General features: G+C 65.2%; 4 protein-coding genes across 4 annotated transcripts; 1 reads left to right on the forward strand and 3 right to left on the reverse strand.

Moving 5' to 3' along the window:
* Positions 1 to 1055: 1055 nt before the first annotated feature.
* On the reverse strand, positions 1056 to 1320 carry JCM10292_002136 (uncharacterized protein; the record flags this gene model as incomplete). The annotated part of the gene is made up of 2 exons (XM_076645557.1): positions 1056 to 1250; positions 1306 to 1320. The coding sequence occupies 2 exons, from the start codon at positions 1318 to 1320 to the stop codon at positions 1056 to 1058; spliced, it is 210 nt and encodes a 69-aa protein (XP_076509084.1).
* Positions 1321 to 2775: 1455 nt separating this feature from the next.
* On the reverse strand, positions 2776 to 3735 carry JCM10292_002137 (uncharacterized protein; the record flags this gene model as incomplete). Its single annotated transcript, XM_076645558.1, has 3 exons — positions 2776 to 3343; positions 3405 to 3498; positions 3582 to 3735. 3 exons carry the CDS (start codon positions 3733 to 3735, stop codon positions 2776 to 2778), a joined length of 816 nt encoding a protein of 271 aa, XP_076509085.1.
* Positions 3736 to 6372: 2637 nt separating this feature from the next.
* JCM10292_002138 (uncharacterized protein) lies at positions 6373 to 11537 on the forward strand (the record flags this gene model as incomplete). The annotated part of the gene is made up of 7 exons (XM_076645559.1): positions 6373 to 7378; positions 7460 to 7568; positions 7690 to 7901; positions 7996 to 8154; positions 8239 to 9179; positions 9242 to 10789; positions 10851 to 11537. 7 exons carry the CDS (start codon positions 6373 to 6375, stop codon positions 11535 to 11537), a joined length of 4662 nt encoding a protein of 1553 aa, XP_076509086.1.
* Positions 11538 to 11973: 436 nt separating this feature from the next.
* Positions 11974 to 14623, reverse strand: JCM10292_002139 (FGGY-family carbohydrate kinase; the record flags this gene model as incomplete). Its single annotated transcript, XM_076645560.1, has 13 exons — positions 11974 to 12126; positions 12187 to 12376; positions 12439 to 12465; positions 12535 to 12724; positions 12795 to 13013; positions 13084 to 13268; positions 13330 to 13484; positions 13554 to 13763; positions 13827 to 13881; positions 13947 to 13985; positions 14137 to 14341; positions 14402 to 14529; positions 14592 to 14623. 13 exons carry the CDS (start codon positions 14621 to 14623, stop codon positions 11974 to 11976), a joined length of 1788 nt encoding a protein of 595 aa, XP_076509087.1.
* Between the last annotated feature and the right edge of the window lie 209 nt (positions 14624 to 14832).

A 14832-nucleotide genomic window follows, 5' to 3' on the forward strand; every position in this document is an offset into this window, starting at 1 on the left:
TTCGCAACTCGCGCCTTTCACGCATGACCCGCGCACTCGACTGCCTCCTCGCGCCTGTCCACCGTAGCGATCTCAAGAGTCTCGAGGCGCACTGGCTAGGCGTCATGGACGGGACGGACGGAGAGGAACGCAGCGGTGCGTTCTTTACGCTCTGTTTCTTCGCTGAGCCCCGTCGCGGGCAGTCCCCATACCGGCGTACTGACAACAAGGATCGTACAGAGGACGAACGTCTCACCGCCCTCCGTGTCGCGATTCCCTCGCTTGCGTCCTGCTGGGCCTCAACCCTGACCCGGCCAGATAAGCACGAGACGCAGCTCGAGTGGGAGGACCACATGCGTCACTTGTGCGCCGACCTCGACGCGCAGCTGAGCGGATGGCGGCGGGAGGTGAAGCGTTGCCGCAGGGGCGGAAGCTCGAGGCACGGTGCGCTCCCTTCCTCTGATTCGCAAGATGCGCCGATGCTCACCAATAAGAGCCGACGCAGAGCTCGACAGCGCCCTCGCGTCCTACGAGCTTACGCAGAAGAAGCGCAAGTATCTGCGGGACCGTCTTCCGCCCGCATTGCTTCGCCCACAAGACGCGGAAGCAAGACGAGGCGACAGCACGATGCGATTGGGACTTCCGCCCGACCGGGACTTGTATCGCAACCAAGAACGGCCATAGAGTCGACCAATGGAATTTATAGTCTGCTCTGTCAGTCTTGTGCGACAAGCTCGACAGCGTCTGCTGTCTGCCTCTTCCCCTGGGAAGGGCAAGACTTTGTGTGTGCACGGGATCCCTGAGCGCCGCTGCAAGTGGCCCAGTACATGTTCAGAGTATGCCGCCGCACTGCAAGCAAACAGTCCTCGAAGCGAGATCTTTCGAAGGCAGACGCGGAGGGCAGCCCTGACCGCGAGGGAAGATGGCGCGGACGGGGCCCGCGGTTTGTCCCCGAGCGCAAAGGTCATCGTGCTGCCTCATTCTGCTGTTCAGGCTGGGTTGAGCTCAATGCACAAGGAGAGTACGCCCTACACAAGGCTGCCTCGCTTCTACGCCGGTTCATCCCGCTGAGACGCCTACCTCGTTTCGTTCCACGCGATGACGGCGTACGGGATCTCGCGCTCGAAAGCCTCGTGGGCCATCTCGATCCGGTCTGAAAGCTCGGCAACCCGGAAGCAGAGCTCATCGAGCAAGGGGAGTTCGGTATGGGATCCCGGCTGTGGAAAGTGGGAGGAAGTGAAGCGGCGGATCCGTTGAATAGCCTTGTCAAGCTGTTCGCGTGCAAATCAGTGAGAAAATGGATTGCCAGATTGGATGACTACGCACCTGCTGCGCAGGCATGCTGCGTGCTGTCGGGAATGGGCGCTTTGAAAGCAGCTTGAAGCACCGAGCAAAGTGGCCGAGGGTGCAGCGGAGGCTCTGCACGCGCGCGAGTGCGCCTGTGAAGAACGCGTCCGACTTGACCGTGACGACCCACAAGCTGCCGCCGGCGCGAGCAAAGCTCCTTCTTGCGCGCAGCAGGGCAAGCAAAAGCTCGTTGTCGATGAGAAGGTACACGTCGTACCAAATGATGGGTGATTTTTGCGAGCTGGCGACGGTGCGCGCCCTTTGCGAACGGACCGTGGCTACCGAGGGTGCCGTGAACGCATGGGGCTTACGGGCGAGGTCGAGCTGCAAGCGCGCCTGGGCCCCGAGCAAGTCGTACAGCGACCGCAGAAGTAGCTGACGCTGCGGCTTAAAGATGCCTATCAGGTTCTCGAGCAGTACCTGTACTCTGACTCGCTCAGTCTCGAGGTCTTGGCAGACTCCCGCGAGTCTGGCGAGGAGAAGGTCGCGCTTGCCTGCGGACAGGTGTGCAGGGGGCCTGCGGAGGCCGCTCAATCAGCGCTCACTCAGAAGAGATGCTGCCGGGTCGGCAAGAGCGACTGTTCACCTGCGCTGCGTGAGATCGCTCGACGAGCCGCTCCGGACGGAGATGATGAGTCGCTCAAGCATGGCCTCGCAGCCCACGGCGCAGACCAGAGAGCAGACTGCAGAACACAGGATTGGTGTGAGCGAATTCCCTGCGATTGCGCGGCGTTGTAGAGGGGAGGACGCACTCGAAGAGAGAAGAGCGGCAAGCATCAAGATCGACGCGACCGCGGACTGGACCCAGATCGCGCGGTGATGCGGGCAACTGACCGCCAGTTCGAAGATGCTAGCGATGTAGTTGACGGCCATCAAGCCCACACAGTGGCTGACGTAGAAGGCGCGACCTCGGACTGATGTCCGCACTGATGAGAAAAGCATCGTCGAGCGAGGGCAGGCGACGGGCAGACAGAGTTGTGCAGGAAGTCAGATAGGCTATGCAGTGCTGTGCGAGCAGTCGCGAGCGGCTTCGGTGGCAGGAGGGTCAGAGGCAGAAGGTCGAGCCGCGTACGTTCACCTCGCCCGACGACACAACATACGCCATGGGCGGTTCGGGCTCTCTCTAGCACTCGGCAGCTCTAGCTTGAAAGGCAGGAACCGGAAAGCGACTTCTGAACTCGGAACGAGCTACGTATGGCAGCGCCTCGTCTCGCGCTCGACCTCGTTCCGCGCAAGCACCGCGTCCAACACCGCCCGCTCGAGCTGCCCCTCACGCCTGCGTACCTCGCACTCGTGCTGCACGAGGCTAAAGTACGCCGCCTCGACCTGCTCGACTCGGCCCGCGCGCACGAGAGCCATGTATGCGTCGCCACATTTCACCGGCAAATCCGACACGATGTCTGCGATTGCTTGGACATGCGGCCAGACGTCCTCCACGTCGAACTGCATCTACTGAGATAAGTGCTCGGGCCTCGCGTCGTCGAGCAGGAGGCGCGAGACGGGCGCGCCGGGCTGCTTCCGCCCGACAAGACGGCTAAGGAACGTCCAGCCGGCGCGCACGAGGTCGGCCACGACCGCGCACCAGCCCGGCTCGCTGTGGGCTTCGAGGCATGCTATCACCTCGTCGACACGTTCGTTGTGCGCCTGGTACAGGCGCGCGACGATTTCGCCAAGGACGACCACCTTGGTGCCCAAGAGCATCGCCGGGTCGTTGAGACTCGTGGCAGTCGACTCGCGCGCCTCCGAGACGAGGATTTGCCACGAGTCGCGCAGAGCCGTGCAGAAGGCGCCCATCTGGCGGTAGTGCAGCTGCGTGACCTTGAGCTGCTCGTACGCGAGCAAGCGCAGCTGTTGCTCGAGGCTCGGATTGAGGGGCGCCGCGTCGCATGCCTCCAAGACCGAAGCGAGGTTGCGGCGCGCGTCCTGCAACGCGCCGTCTGCGCGGATTGAGGCGAGAGCGGCAGCGACGGCGAGCTCGACGGATGCGCAGAGGTTCTGGCGCGCATGCACGAGCGTCCTGCGGGCGGGCGACGGGTAAGGTACTACTCACAAAAGCGAGGTAGCCTGTGCGAACGCACGTCAGAGGGCGCGCAGGCCGGCAGATCGAGCGGTACGCCTGAATGACCGCGTTCCGCGCGCGTCTCGGTGGAACGCTGTCGAGGATATGGATCACTGCCGGTGCCGACCTGTCAGCTTGCAGAGACTCGGTGAACAGCGCAAGGCTCAGGGACCAAGCGGGAGGGGCAGGCACGCACAGGAAAGCGTCAAATGCACGTGCCAGGTGTAGTGCCACACCCAGGCGATAGCCCCCTCGAGCTGGTCCGGCTGCACGGGCAAACGGGCGCTGAAGAGAATGAAGGCGACCAACGACAGCACGACGAGACCCTCGTTCGTGGGAATCCAGGGCATCCCGCGGGCGGACAGGAGAGGCAGACGCGTCGAGTGAGGTGCGGCGCGCGGGCGGCGGGAACCTTGTGCAGGTTGTGAGCAGGATGGCGGACTGAGCGGGCGAGCGACAGTGACGGAGCGGTGAGCGCGAGAAGCGGAAGCGAGGAGGAGCGTGCGAGAGCAAGAGGAGCGAGTGCAGCGCGACCGCCCAACACGGCGCGAGTCTCTCTCTTGAAGAACGCAGACAACACCATTTTCTGCATTCCTGCGTACCCGAAAGACTACGCGCAGCCGCGGTCGACGTTGCAAGGTCCGCGTTCCTGCTGCTTCAGCGCGCCGCCCTCCCCTCGCCGCCTCGTCCCTTGCACAATCGCCGCACCTCCATCCGCTGCACAGCCAGGGCATATCCCGAACTCCCTAGTCCCCCTCCCAGACGCCCACCGCCGCTCGCCGCGCAGCAGCTCACGGCTGCCAAGCGCTCCTCATTCAAGGTGAGAGGGGAACTTGCAAGAGCCGGCGCGCCGCCCGCAACAGCCCACCCCGCTTCCTGGAAGGAAGCAACGGTGAGCCGCGCGGGACGCGCGGGGTTTGGTCTTGGACGAGCGTTTATGACGACCGATTCCCGGGGAAGGTGAAGGGAGGTCCTTGATGGTCTCGTTCGGAGGGGGTTGGGGAGAGGGAAGGGACGAGCGACTGTGTTGTCATGATGAGATGGGCTGAGCGTTTCGAGCGAGACAGGCACAGAGCGAGCAAGGGCAAGAAGCGGAAGCGAAGAGCAAGCAAGTACAGAAAGATGGAATCTCGGACTTGGAATAAGTACCCGGGCCTCTCAAGATGGCCAAAGACGGATACGAATGAGAGTCCTGCCCCGACCTGTAAGCGGGGACTTGATACTCCGGCGCAGAAGACGTGTCTGGATTGTCTCGAGTCCTTGAAACGCCGAGACGGTGAGTGGGCATTCCTCGAGGCGGGAGCAGGGCCGTCCTGCGCTCTGCGACTCGAGGATTGAGGGACGTGCTGCACGCGCCCGTGTTGATCCGCCCGCGGTGTGTGCGGCGGAGGGAGAGATCGCTCTGGGCGAGTCGAGCGGAGACGGGGACGCGTCGGCGGATCGTGAGGGACTGCCCGGCCTCCGTGGCGCCCGACTGATTTTATGCGAACAGAATGCGCTCAATCGCGGAGATATGGGAGCATCGAGACGGGAGGGCAAGCAAAGTAAGCTGGAGCAACGTGAATTCTGAATCAAGGCCCAGGCGCAGAAGCAGATTCGTGCCGATCGTGCTATCGGGAGACCGGAATCAGTACACCAGTACGCTTCAGAATGTGACAGGAGGAGACGCACCTCGAGAGCTGCAGCACACGAGAAAGCGCGCGAGTTGGATGTAGCGCCGTCCTCGCCGCCCACGCCCACCCCCGGACGGTCTGCCCGGCCTCGAAACGAGGCCGAGCACGGAGGGCGTGGCCCGCCCGTGCAAGACGAGCGGGGTGTCGTGGTCGAGAGACTGGAGCGCCGAAAGGCGTCTGTCTGAGCCTCCTGAATGGCCCTCGACCCGTAGAGCCGGCTCTGCGCACCTCCTCGCGAACGAGGGGGCGCACAGAGCTGGTGTTCGTGTGTGTGTGAACGGGGTCGGTGGAAAGATAAAGGCTGTTGGTGAGAGGTGGAGAGGGAAGGGAAGGGAAAAGTTTCGGGTTGTCGAGGGATGCGTGGGAGGTTTGCTAGCTGATGAAGCGGATGCAGAGTCTAGCAGCGTTTGTGAACCTTCGTGCGCAGTGCCACAGATCCCCTCGGAGTGTGCTGGGTGCAGACGAGGTTGCTAGATGGAGAGGGAAAGAAGTCGATGGAGAGCAACGCCGACGAGTCGCGGATCGCCGGGACAAGCGTGTCCCGACAAAGGCGAGTCTGCCGCACCGGACAAGGCCCTGCACGATCCAGCAGCGGCGGTGAGAGGCGAGAGCGGGAGAGGGGTTCGAGCGAGAGGCGTGCGACGGGCTCCAAGTCGGGCGAGTTCGAGTTGCGGGCGCTCTTCTGGCCAACCACAGAGCCGCGGGCGACGCGCGAGAGCGCGTGACGGGCACTCGCACAGTCTGCACGAGGTACACGCGCACTCGCCCGGCCCTCACCAGAGCCACACGCTGACCTCGAGTGTGCTCCTCCTCCGCCGTCAACAAACACCGCGCTCCCTCTACAACCTCTCGCTGGTTCTGCCGTGCACAGCCTGACGCAGCAACGACCGTTACGCACTCCCCCACGCCCTCAGACTCGCACCCTCGCGCGCCGTGTCGCCGTCGACCCGCGCCTCGTCTCCGTCGTCGTTCCCAGCCGCTTCGCCGCCGCACTCGGCTCGAGACGCGCTCAGGTCATTCCCGTACACTCGGTCTAGCTTCGCGCAGCCCACTCCAGACCGCGCTACCTTACCTGCGCCCGAATCGCCCTCCCCGCTCGCCCTTCCCTCGCACTCGCCCTTTCACCGCTTCTCGCGCCGCAGATCCAGCTCGCACGAGCACGCGACAGCCACTTCCGAACTCCCGAGTGACCCCTCGCCTGTCGGAGCGTACCCGCGCTCGTCTCCCACCTCGTCTCCCCGCCGCTCGCACTTTCACCTCGAGCCTGCGGCCCCACTTGCGCCGTCCCGCCCCTTCTCCGCCTCCCTCTCCGCCATGGCCATCTTCAAGTCCAAACACAAGAAGAACGAGGGCTCGGCTTCGAACCGCGCAGACGCGACCGGCCTCACCTCGCCCCAGCTCGGCGGCGGCGGTGGTGGTCCGCCCGGCAGTCAATTCGGCAGCAGCACGAGCAGCAAGCCCGGCTCGCTGGGCGGGAGTGTCGGCCGCTCGGGCATCCCTGTGCCAGGAGGAGGAAGTGGCGGTGCAGCGGGACTGTACGCCTCGACGGGCTCGAATGGCCCGGGAGGGATGGCGTCCGCGCTGCACGCCTCGCTGCCGTATGGAAACGGCGCCGCGCCGCAGCAGCCTCAACCGGGGCAGTACGGACCTGCGGGCCCAGCTTCGAGTGCGCCTCCGCAGCAGCAGTCGCACACGGTGCTCTACCCGTGGTCGCAGCGGCGCGTCTCGCTCCTTCCCTCGCAGCTCCTCCCGCCTCCCTCCCCCTCCGACTCGCCCTCGGCGCCCCTGACCCCGCTCCTCGGCCCGACGAGCCCGCTCCCGTTCCCGCGGTACGGCCACTCGGTCAACCCGGTCGCGACCGCGTCCCCGACGGGCGACCTGTACATCTTTGGCGGGCTGGTGCAGAACGCCGTCAAGAACGATCTCTTTGTCGTCCAGGCCAACCCGACCCTGCCCCCCGGCTCGTCGCCGTCCCCGCCACCGGGTGCAGGGCCCCACGCGCCGCTCGCAGTCGGGCTCATCGAGATGCGCGGCGAGGTTCCCGGCCCGCGCGTCGGGCACGCGAGCGTCGGCGTCGGCAACGTCCTCATCGTGTGGGGCGGCGACACAAAGTCGCGCCCCGAGGAGAAGCAGGACGACGGGCTGTACTTGCTCAACCTCTCGACGCGCGACTGGACCCGCGTAAAGACGGTCGGGAGGGCGCCAGAGGGGAGGTATGGACATGCGGCGGCGATGGTCGGGAGCAGGTTCTTCGTCTTTGGCGGGCAGACGGACGACGGCGGGTTCAAGAACGACTTGTGCTGGTTTGACCTGCAGAAGCGTGCGTGCTTCCAACTTGCTTCGGTCCTCTGTCCGCTTTCGGGGCGCAGTGCTGATCTCACCCGTGGACCATCGCGCGCAGTCAAGCAGGGACAGCCGTCCTGGTCGTTCGTCGAGTACCGCCCGGGACAGGTCGTGCCCCCACCGAGGACGGGTCACACCTGCGTCACCCACGGCGATTGCCTCTACATGTGCGTCTTCGGGTCAAGCCTTGCTCTGCTACAAGTCCTGTCTCCGCCTGGAGAGAGTCCTGTGTCTTCGATCAGACGACAGCTCGCTGACCCCGCTCTCCCCCTTTTTCCGCGCGCACAGCTTCGGCGGCACCGACGGGCAGTACCACTACAACGACACGTGGCAGTACGACCTCGCGTCCGGGCAGTGGACCGAGCTCGCGTGCATCGGGTACATCCCCGTCCCGCGCGAGGGCCACGCCGCGACGCTCGTCGACGACGTCATGTACGTCTTTGGCGGCCGCGGCGTAGACGGAAAGGACCTCGAGGACCTCGCCGCGTTCAAGATCTCGAGTGCGTCGCGCGCGCAATGACCGCCCTTTTCTTCGTCCGCTTGCTGTCTTGAGAACAAGCCGTACTGATGCGGTCCGGCGAACAACGCGCGCAGACCACCGCTGGTTCATGTTCCAGAACATGGGGCCCGCGCCGAGCGGGCGCAGCGGACATGCCATGGCGACGTACGGGAGCAAGGTCATTGTGCTCGGCGGCGAGAGCTACACGAGCACGAGGGCCGATGACCCGAGCTGCATCCATGTGCTTGACACGAGTGCGTTCGACGACGATGAGACTTCGATAGTTGCTCTCCGCTCTGGACCGCGTCGCTGATCCTTCCGAGCGTGCGTCCTCGCAGCCAAGATCAAATACCCGCCCGACTCGTCCCGCCCTGCTCAGCAGCAGCAAAAGCCGTTGCAATCGTCCTCTCCTCCGCCCTCGCAGCTCCCACAGCCCTCCTCCGGCATCCCCGTCAAGCGCAAGTCGTCCATCCCCATCTCAACCTCCTCGCCACCTCGCGGCGGCGCCGGCGCAGAAGACGACCTGCGCGCGCGCGCAGCCTCCCCGACCGGCTCGGCACGCGGGCTCAAATCGTCCCTCGGTCCCGCCGCAGGCGCGGGCATCGCCCAAGCGATCATGAACGGCTCCTCGACGTCGGCGTCCGCGTCGCCCGTGCCCGGCTCGCCCTCCCGCAGCGCCGCTGCCGGCGAGAGCAAGATTGCGCGCCCGCCTGGTGCGGGCGTCGCGCCGAGTCGCCCTGCGCGCCCGGACGATGCCGAGGCGTTCCGCGCGAGCCCGGCGCCGCCTGCCTCTGCGGCTGCGGCGGTAGCGGCGGAGCGGACGCGCTCGCCAACCAACGGCGCCGCTGCCGCTGTCGGTACCGACCCGCGCCTGCGACAGGCGAGTGGCGGAGGCGCCGAGCTCAGCGACGCGCCGGCCGATGCGTTCTACTACCGCTCGTCGCCGTCGGCCCTGCCCGCCGAGCGCGAGAAGGACGCCAACCTCGCGCGGCTCGAGCGGCGCGAGGCCTGGCTTGTCGAGGCGCTCCGGAGGGCGCGCGCGGCTGGGTTTGACGTCCAGAGCGTGCCGGACTCGGCGGGGCGCGGGCGGATGGGCGAGGAGGAGGGGGACAAGGAGGTCGAGGAAGTGGTGGCGGGCCCGAGGGGCGAGGAGGAGGAGGGAGAGGGCGAGAAGGGCGTCAAGGACGAGGTGCTTGAGCGGGACGTCGAGGTCGGCAAGCGCGAGCAGAAACTCCGCGATGCGCTCGTCGAGATGAAGCAGGAGCTCGCCAAGGCCAGGGTACGCGTCTCTTCTTCTTCGGCTCTCGACATGCTCATGGCTGACGCAGCTGTCGTCAACAGACCGCCATGTCGGAGCAAGCTGCCTCGACGAACGACCGCTTCGTGTCTTCAGACCGCGCCCGCCTCGCAGCGCTGCAAGAAGCGGCGTACTACCGCGCTAAGCTCGCCGCTCTAGAGTCGGGCTCACCGAGCGATGTCTCTAAGCTCGAGCGCGACCGCTCCGCTTCGCTCGAGCAGAAGCTCGCCGAAGCTGTCGCGGCGCGCGCGGCGCTCGAGGTGCAGGTCAACAAGCTCGAGCAGGACGCGGCGCATCACGCTTCGAGCCGCGAGAGCACCGACGAGCTGCATCGCGCTGCGCTGGCCCGCGCCGACGAGGCCGAGCAGAACCACGCTCGCGCCCTTGCCGAGCTCGCAGCGCTCCAGACTCGCGCTGGCGAGCACGAGCGCGGCGTCTCCGACCACCAGGAGCAGCTCGCGTCGGTCCGGTCGGCGCACTCGACGCTCGAGGGCGAGCACTCGCGCCTCAAGGAGCAGGTTGCCGAGCACGAGGCGTCGGTCGCCAACTGGCTTGCAACCCTCGAGGCGTCCGAGGCGGCGCTCACGGCGGCGCACACGCGCAACAACGAGCTTTCGTCCGCATGGGACAAGGCTTCGAGCGAGCTCCAGCAGCAGCAGGCTCGCGTCGCTGAGCTTGAGCACCAGCTCGAGACCATGCGTGTCGAGCGCGACGCGGCGCAGGCCAAGGCCGAAGGGGCCGACGGCCTGCTTCGCTCGACTCGCGAGGCGCACGACAAGTCGCAGGCGCTTGCGAGTGGCGGGCTCGCGCAGCTCCTCGCTGTTCGTCGCGGTCCGCAGGCGGTGCGCAACGTCTCGCGCGGCATGGGCGACGCCGACGACGACGCCGAGGTGGCGCAGGACGAACCGTCGCCTGTGCACGCCGAGCGCCTTCGGGCAGTCGAGAGCGAGGTCGCCGCCGTCAAGCAGCTCCACGCAGATGCGCAGTCGAAGCACCAGGCGCTCTCGACCGACCTCGCCGCTGCGCGCGAACGCGAGGCGGGCCTGCACGTCCAGCTCACGACGCTCCGCACGCAGCTCGCGACTGTCCAGGCGCAGCACGCCTCGGCGCTGGAGGAGCTGGGCTCACACAAGGCGCTCGTCTCGACGCACGAGAACACCGCGCGCGAGACGTCGCGCGCTCGTGATGCTGCAGAGGTCAAGGCCGGCCTCTTGCGCTCGCTCCTCGCCGACCACGGCCTCGCCGCACCGAGCGAAGACGAGCTCGCTTCGCGCTTCCCAACAATGACGGGCACCGAGTCGCCCGATCAGCTCGCGAAGCGGGTACTCGAGCTCGAGGGCGAGCTTGAGGCGCGCATGCGGCAGAAGCAGCAGCTCGAGGAGCGCGTGCGCGAGCACGAGGGCGAGTCGGGCCGGCTGCGCGACGAGCTCGAGCGCGCAAAGAGCGGCGGAGGCGAGGTGCAAGAGCGCGCAACCAAGGCGGCCGAGGATCTCGAGGCGCTCCAGTCGCGCCACCAGCAGCTCGAGGCGACGCACCTCAAGGCGGTGCAGTACGTCAAGGGCACCGAGAAGATGCTTCGCCGCATGAAGGAGGTTCGTCTCGTACTTGCACAGTCGCTTTCAGTGCCAATTGCTGAGAAAACGTTTCGCGCAGGAGCTCACGCGATACAAGGAGCGCTGCGAGGAGCTCGAGTCGCCTGAGCGCCAGGCGGAGATCGACGGGCTCCGCCAGCAGGTCCAGGAGCTTCGCCACGCGTCAGACTCTTCGACGCGCGAGACGGAACAACTCCAGCAGCGCATGGCGACGCTTCAGTCCGAGTACCAGCAGACGATCCGGCAACAGCAGGACGAGGCGCTCGGCAAGGTCCAGCAGCTCGAGACGGAGCTCAACCGTCTCGACGCGCAGCTCGAAAAGGCCAACCATGACCTCGAGGAGACCCTCGCCGTCAACGCGTCGCTCAACAAGGAGCTCCAGGCTGCTCTCAAGAGCCCGACTTCGCCTCGTCTCGCTGGCGGCGCTCCAGCTGCCGAGGACCTCTCGCGCTTGCAGGCCGAGCTCGAGCAAGCTGAGAACAAGGCCGAGTGGCTGAAGCGCGAGAACGCGACGCTCGAGCAGCGGTGCCGCAGCGCCGAGTCGAAGATTGCCATCCTGCTCGACCACATGGAGGGCGTGCAGGACGACCAGTACTCGACGAACGGGTCGCCGCGCCTCGGCTCAGGCGGCGAGGACGGCACGCCGCAGCACCAGCAGCACGAGTGGCAGCAGCAGCCGCGAGGCGACTCGCCCGACCACGACGACTTGGACTTTGCCGGTGCGGACCAGCCGCAGCGGAGGTTGTGAGCGGCATCTTGGCATTCCCCTCATCCTGACGAACCACACCCCCCTTTTCCCCGTGACGAAGCTGTATGATACCCCTCTCTTGCTCGTTCTCGCTATCCCACATCCCCCATGACGCCGCTCGTTCCATGCGCGACTGCGTCCGCTCGCGCTGTACATCTTTTTCAGTCGCTTTGAACCGGAGAACAATATCCCTTCGTTGACAAAGGTTTCCCTGGCACGAGAGGATTGCGCACACCGGAAGCTTCCGCGCAAAGCTGTATGAGCGTGTCGGGACGACGGACTCAAGCTGCCAGCCTCGACAGGTTCCACCAGACTGGACGTATGTACACTTAATTCTTTGGTATGCACAGCCAAGGGTAGAGGAACGAGAGTGAGGGTAAAGACGCCGAAGAGGTGAGAGTCGTGAAGGGGGGCGATGCGAAAGAACTCGGCGCGTCTACTGCTCGTCGAGCGCCTCGCGCACCTCCTTCCTCCAGCGGCGCTGCAGGTCGATCATCTCGACAAAGATCTTCATCTTCTGGTCGAGGAGCTTCTTCTCCTTGTCCGATGCCGAGGGCTGGATCGTCGAGCCGGCGCGCGACATGCGGCACTGCGCGAGCAAAGCCGCGTCAGTCGCGGTCGGCTGAAGTGCACAGAGCGAGTGACGCACCATGAGGTCCCACAAGCGCTCCTTCATGCCAAACGAGCTCTTCTCGGCCTCTTCCTGCGAGGCAATCTTCTTGCCGAGGCGCTCCGCCTCGTTGTGCGCCATGGCACCGAGGATGGCAGAGCCGAGCACGACGGACGCCGAGGGCGAGTACGGGAGCTGAACGGGCATGTTGCAGATGTCCGAGATGAGGCTGCGCGTGAAGGAGCGAGGTCAGTAAGGGCAAGTCGGCTGGATGAGAAGGTCCGGACACACCTCATGAGGAAGCGGTTCTTGACAAGACTGCGGATCGTCAACATCTCGTGTCAGCTCAGAGCACGTACAAAGAGTGCGTCGTTCGAGGAGACGCACCCGCCACTCATGAAGATGCTGTCAATCTTGTGCCCGCTCGCGTTCATCCCGTCGATGATCTGCCTCGTCTGGAGCGCGATCGCCTCGCCCGTCGCGTAATAGCGCAGCGCGAGGTCGCCGACCGTCTTGTCGAGCTGCATGCCGATGAGCATGCCGCGCATGTCGACGTCGGCGAGCGGCGAACGGTTGCCTGCGACGCAGCACCATGGTATCAGTTGAGTCCGGACTCGCTCTTCGTTGAGCGGCGACTGGGGACGCACCGTGCAGGTCGGGGTAGAGGTACATGTCGCGCGTGAGGTAGCTCATGAACGGCGCGCCCTTCTCCTTGACCATCTCGTCGAGGATCTCGGTCAGGAGCGCAAAGTGGTTCGTCCCCTTCTCCTTGGCCATCTGCTTGAGCTTGGCCGACGCAGGGTGCGTGTCGATCATAAAGTCGAGCAGCTGGCCCGTCGATGACTGGCCGCCTTCGTTCATCCAGTCTGCGGGCGAGGCAAGTTGCGCGTCAGTGACCCGCGCTTCTTCCGAGTCGCCGAGAAATCCGCAGCTCACAGTCAGGGAAGAGAGCGTGCTTGTAAGGGCCCCAGGACCCAGTCACGAACACAGGCTCCTTGCTCTGCACGATGTGGCAGGTGCTGGTACCGGCGATGGCGGCGAGACGGTGCGCAGCATCGTCCAGGGTCGTCTCCTTCTGCCCCTCCATCGGCGGCGCGACAGTGCCGACCCAGCCGGCGTACCTGTCGTGAGTAGGGCTGTCAGTTGCAGCGGAGGGAAGCAAAGGCGAAGGAAAGAACGGACGCGTCGATGACCGCCGAGCCGACAGCGGTTCCCTCCTTCAGGCCGAGCTCCTCCGCGGCCTTCTTTGACAGGCCCTGACCGACCGGCTGACCCGCCGTCAAGATGAGTCCGTTCTTGCCGGGGACACCGCCGACCTGGATGAAGTCGTTCTTGACCTGTTTATTATCGAACGGTCAGAAGAGGGGTATTCAACGATATGAGGCGATGGCCGTGGGTGTACGCACAAAGTCGTCGAGGCCAATCTGGGAGAAGAAGCTGCGGTTCCACCCTTCCGAGTCCTCGACGCCAGGCGGGACGTACGAGCACTTGCACCCGAGCGAACAGTTGGAGCGCGCGAGGTCGCCCGTCGCGCGGTACGTGAGCCAGTCAGGAAGGTCGAAGAACATGCAGGACGAGAAGAGCGACGACGGCATGTGGTTCTTGAGCCAGAGCATCTGCGTCGTGTGGGCACAGGTCAGCGAAAGCGGCGAGCCTCCTTCTGATCCGCTAAGGCGCACCTTGGGCACCTCCATCTCGAGCGAGATCGTCTTGCCGACGTAGTTGAGCCACTTGCTGCGAGTGCGATGCTGTGAGTGAGCTACGGATGCTCCTGACGACGGGCAAGAGCGAACGCGCACCTCTTCGTCGAGTTGATCAGCTTCGCCTCGGCATGAGCCCTTCAAATCGCAGTGTCGGTAAGTGAGGCAAAAGAGGGTCGTCGGAGTAAAGGAAGCGGAAGAAGAGGCAAGGGGCATGCAGGGTCAGCGGAAGGAGCCCAGCAACGGACGAGACCGACACCACTTCGGGCCCTCAAACGCTGCAACTCACCGGTGGTCCGCCCAGAGGATGATGTCGCGCTCGACAGCCTGCCCCTTGTCCCAGGAGTTCGGGGTGACCGAGATGGGCTCGCCCGACTTGATGTCGGCGACGACGAGCGAGCAAGTCGCGTCAAACCCGATGCCGCGGACGGTTGCCGGGTCGACCTTCGAGTCGCGGAGGACATCCTTGCACGCGGAAGAGATGCAGGACCAGACTGTGAGAGCAGGAGGTGAGCGAAGTTGACGGCTAGGAGGACGAGAAAGCGAAGACCGACTCTGGTTGCTGCTCTGCTCAAAGATGTCCTTGTCGCGGTCGTCCCGCCAGGTCGTCGTCTCGTAGGTCGACTCTGCGACGATGTCTCCCTTGTCAGAGACGAGAGCCGCCCTCGCCGACCCGGTTCCGCTGGTTCGGGGCAAAGTGGTGAGCGGGCGTTTGGCGGTCTGGGAAGTGCGGCAGTAGCGCACACGTCGACGCCAATGTAGTACTGCGTGGTCATGTTTGCTCGCTGAGCTGAGCTGAGCTGAGTGGGAGGAGAGCAAGCCCAGCGCAAGAGCGTTCGGCGGACTTTTTGCGGGGTGCGAGCGGGGCGGTGAGGTCACCAAGTCGGGCCTCTCTCTCTCGCCTGCTGGGTGCGGACGAGGCGCAGACTGTGTGCAAGGGCGAGCACGGTCAATTGGAGACTCCAAACAGACCACTGCTCGCTGC

Source organism: Rhodotorula paludigena (assembly GCF_050403205.1).
Source record: "Rhodotorula paludigena JCM10292 DNA, Rt_paludigena_JCM10292v1_ctg1, whole genome shotgun sequence".
In the NCBI taxonomy this organism is placed as follows: domain Eukaryota; kingdom Fungi; phylum Basidiomycota; class Microbotryomycetes; order Sporidiobolales; family Sporidiobolaceae; genus Rhodotorula; species Rhodotorula paludigena.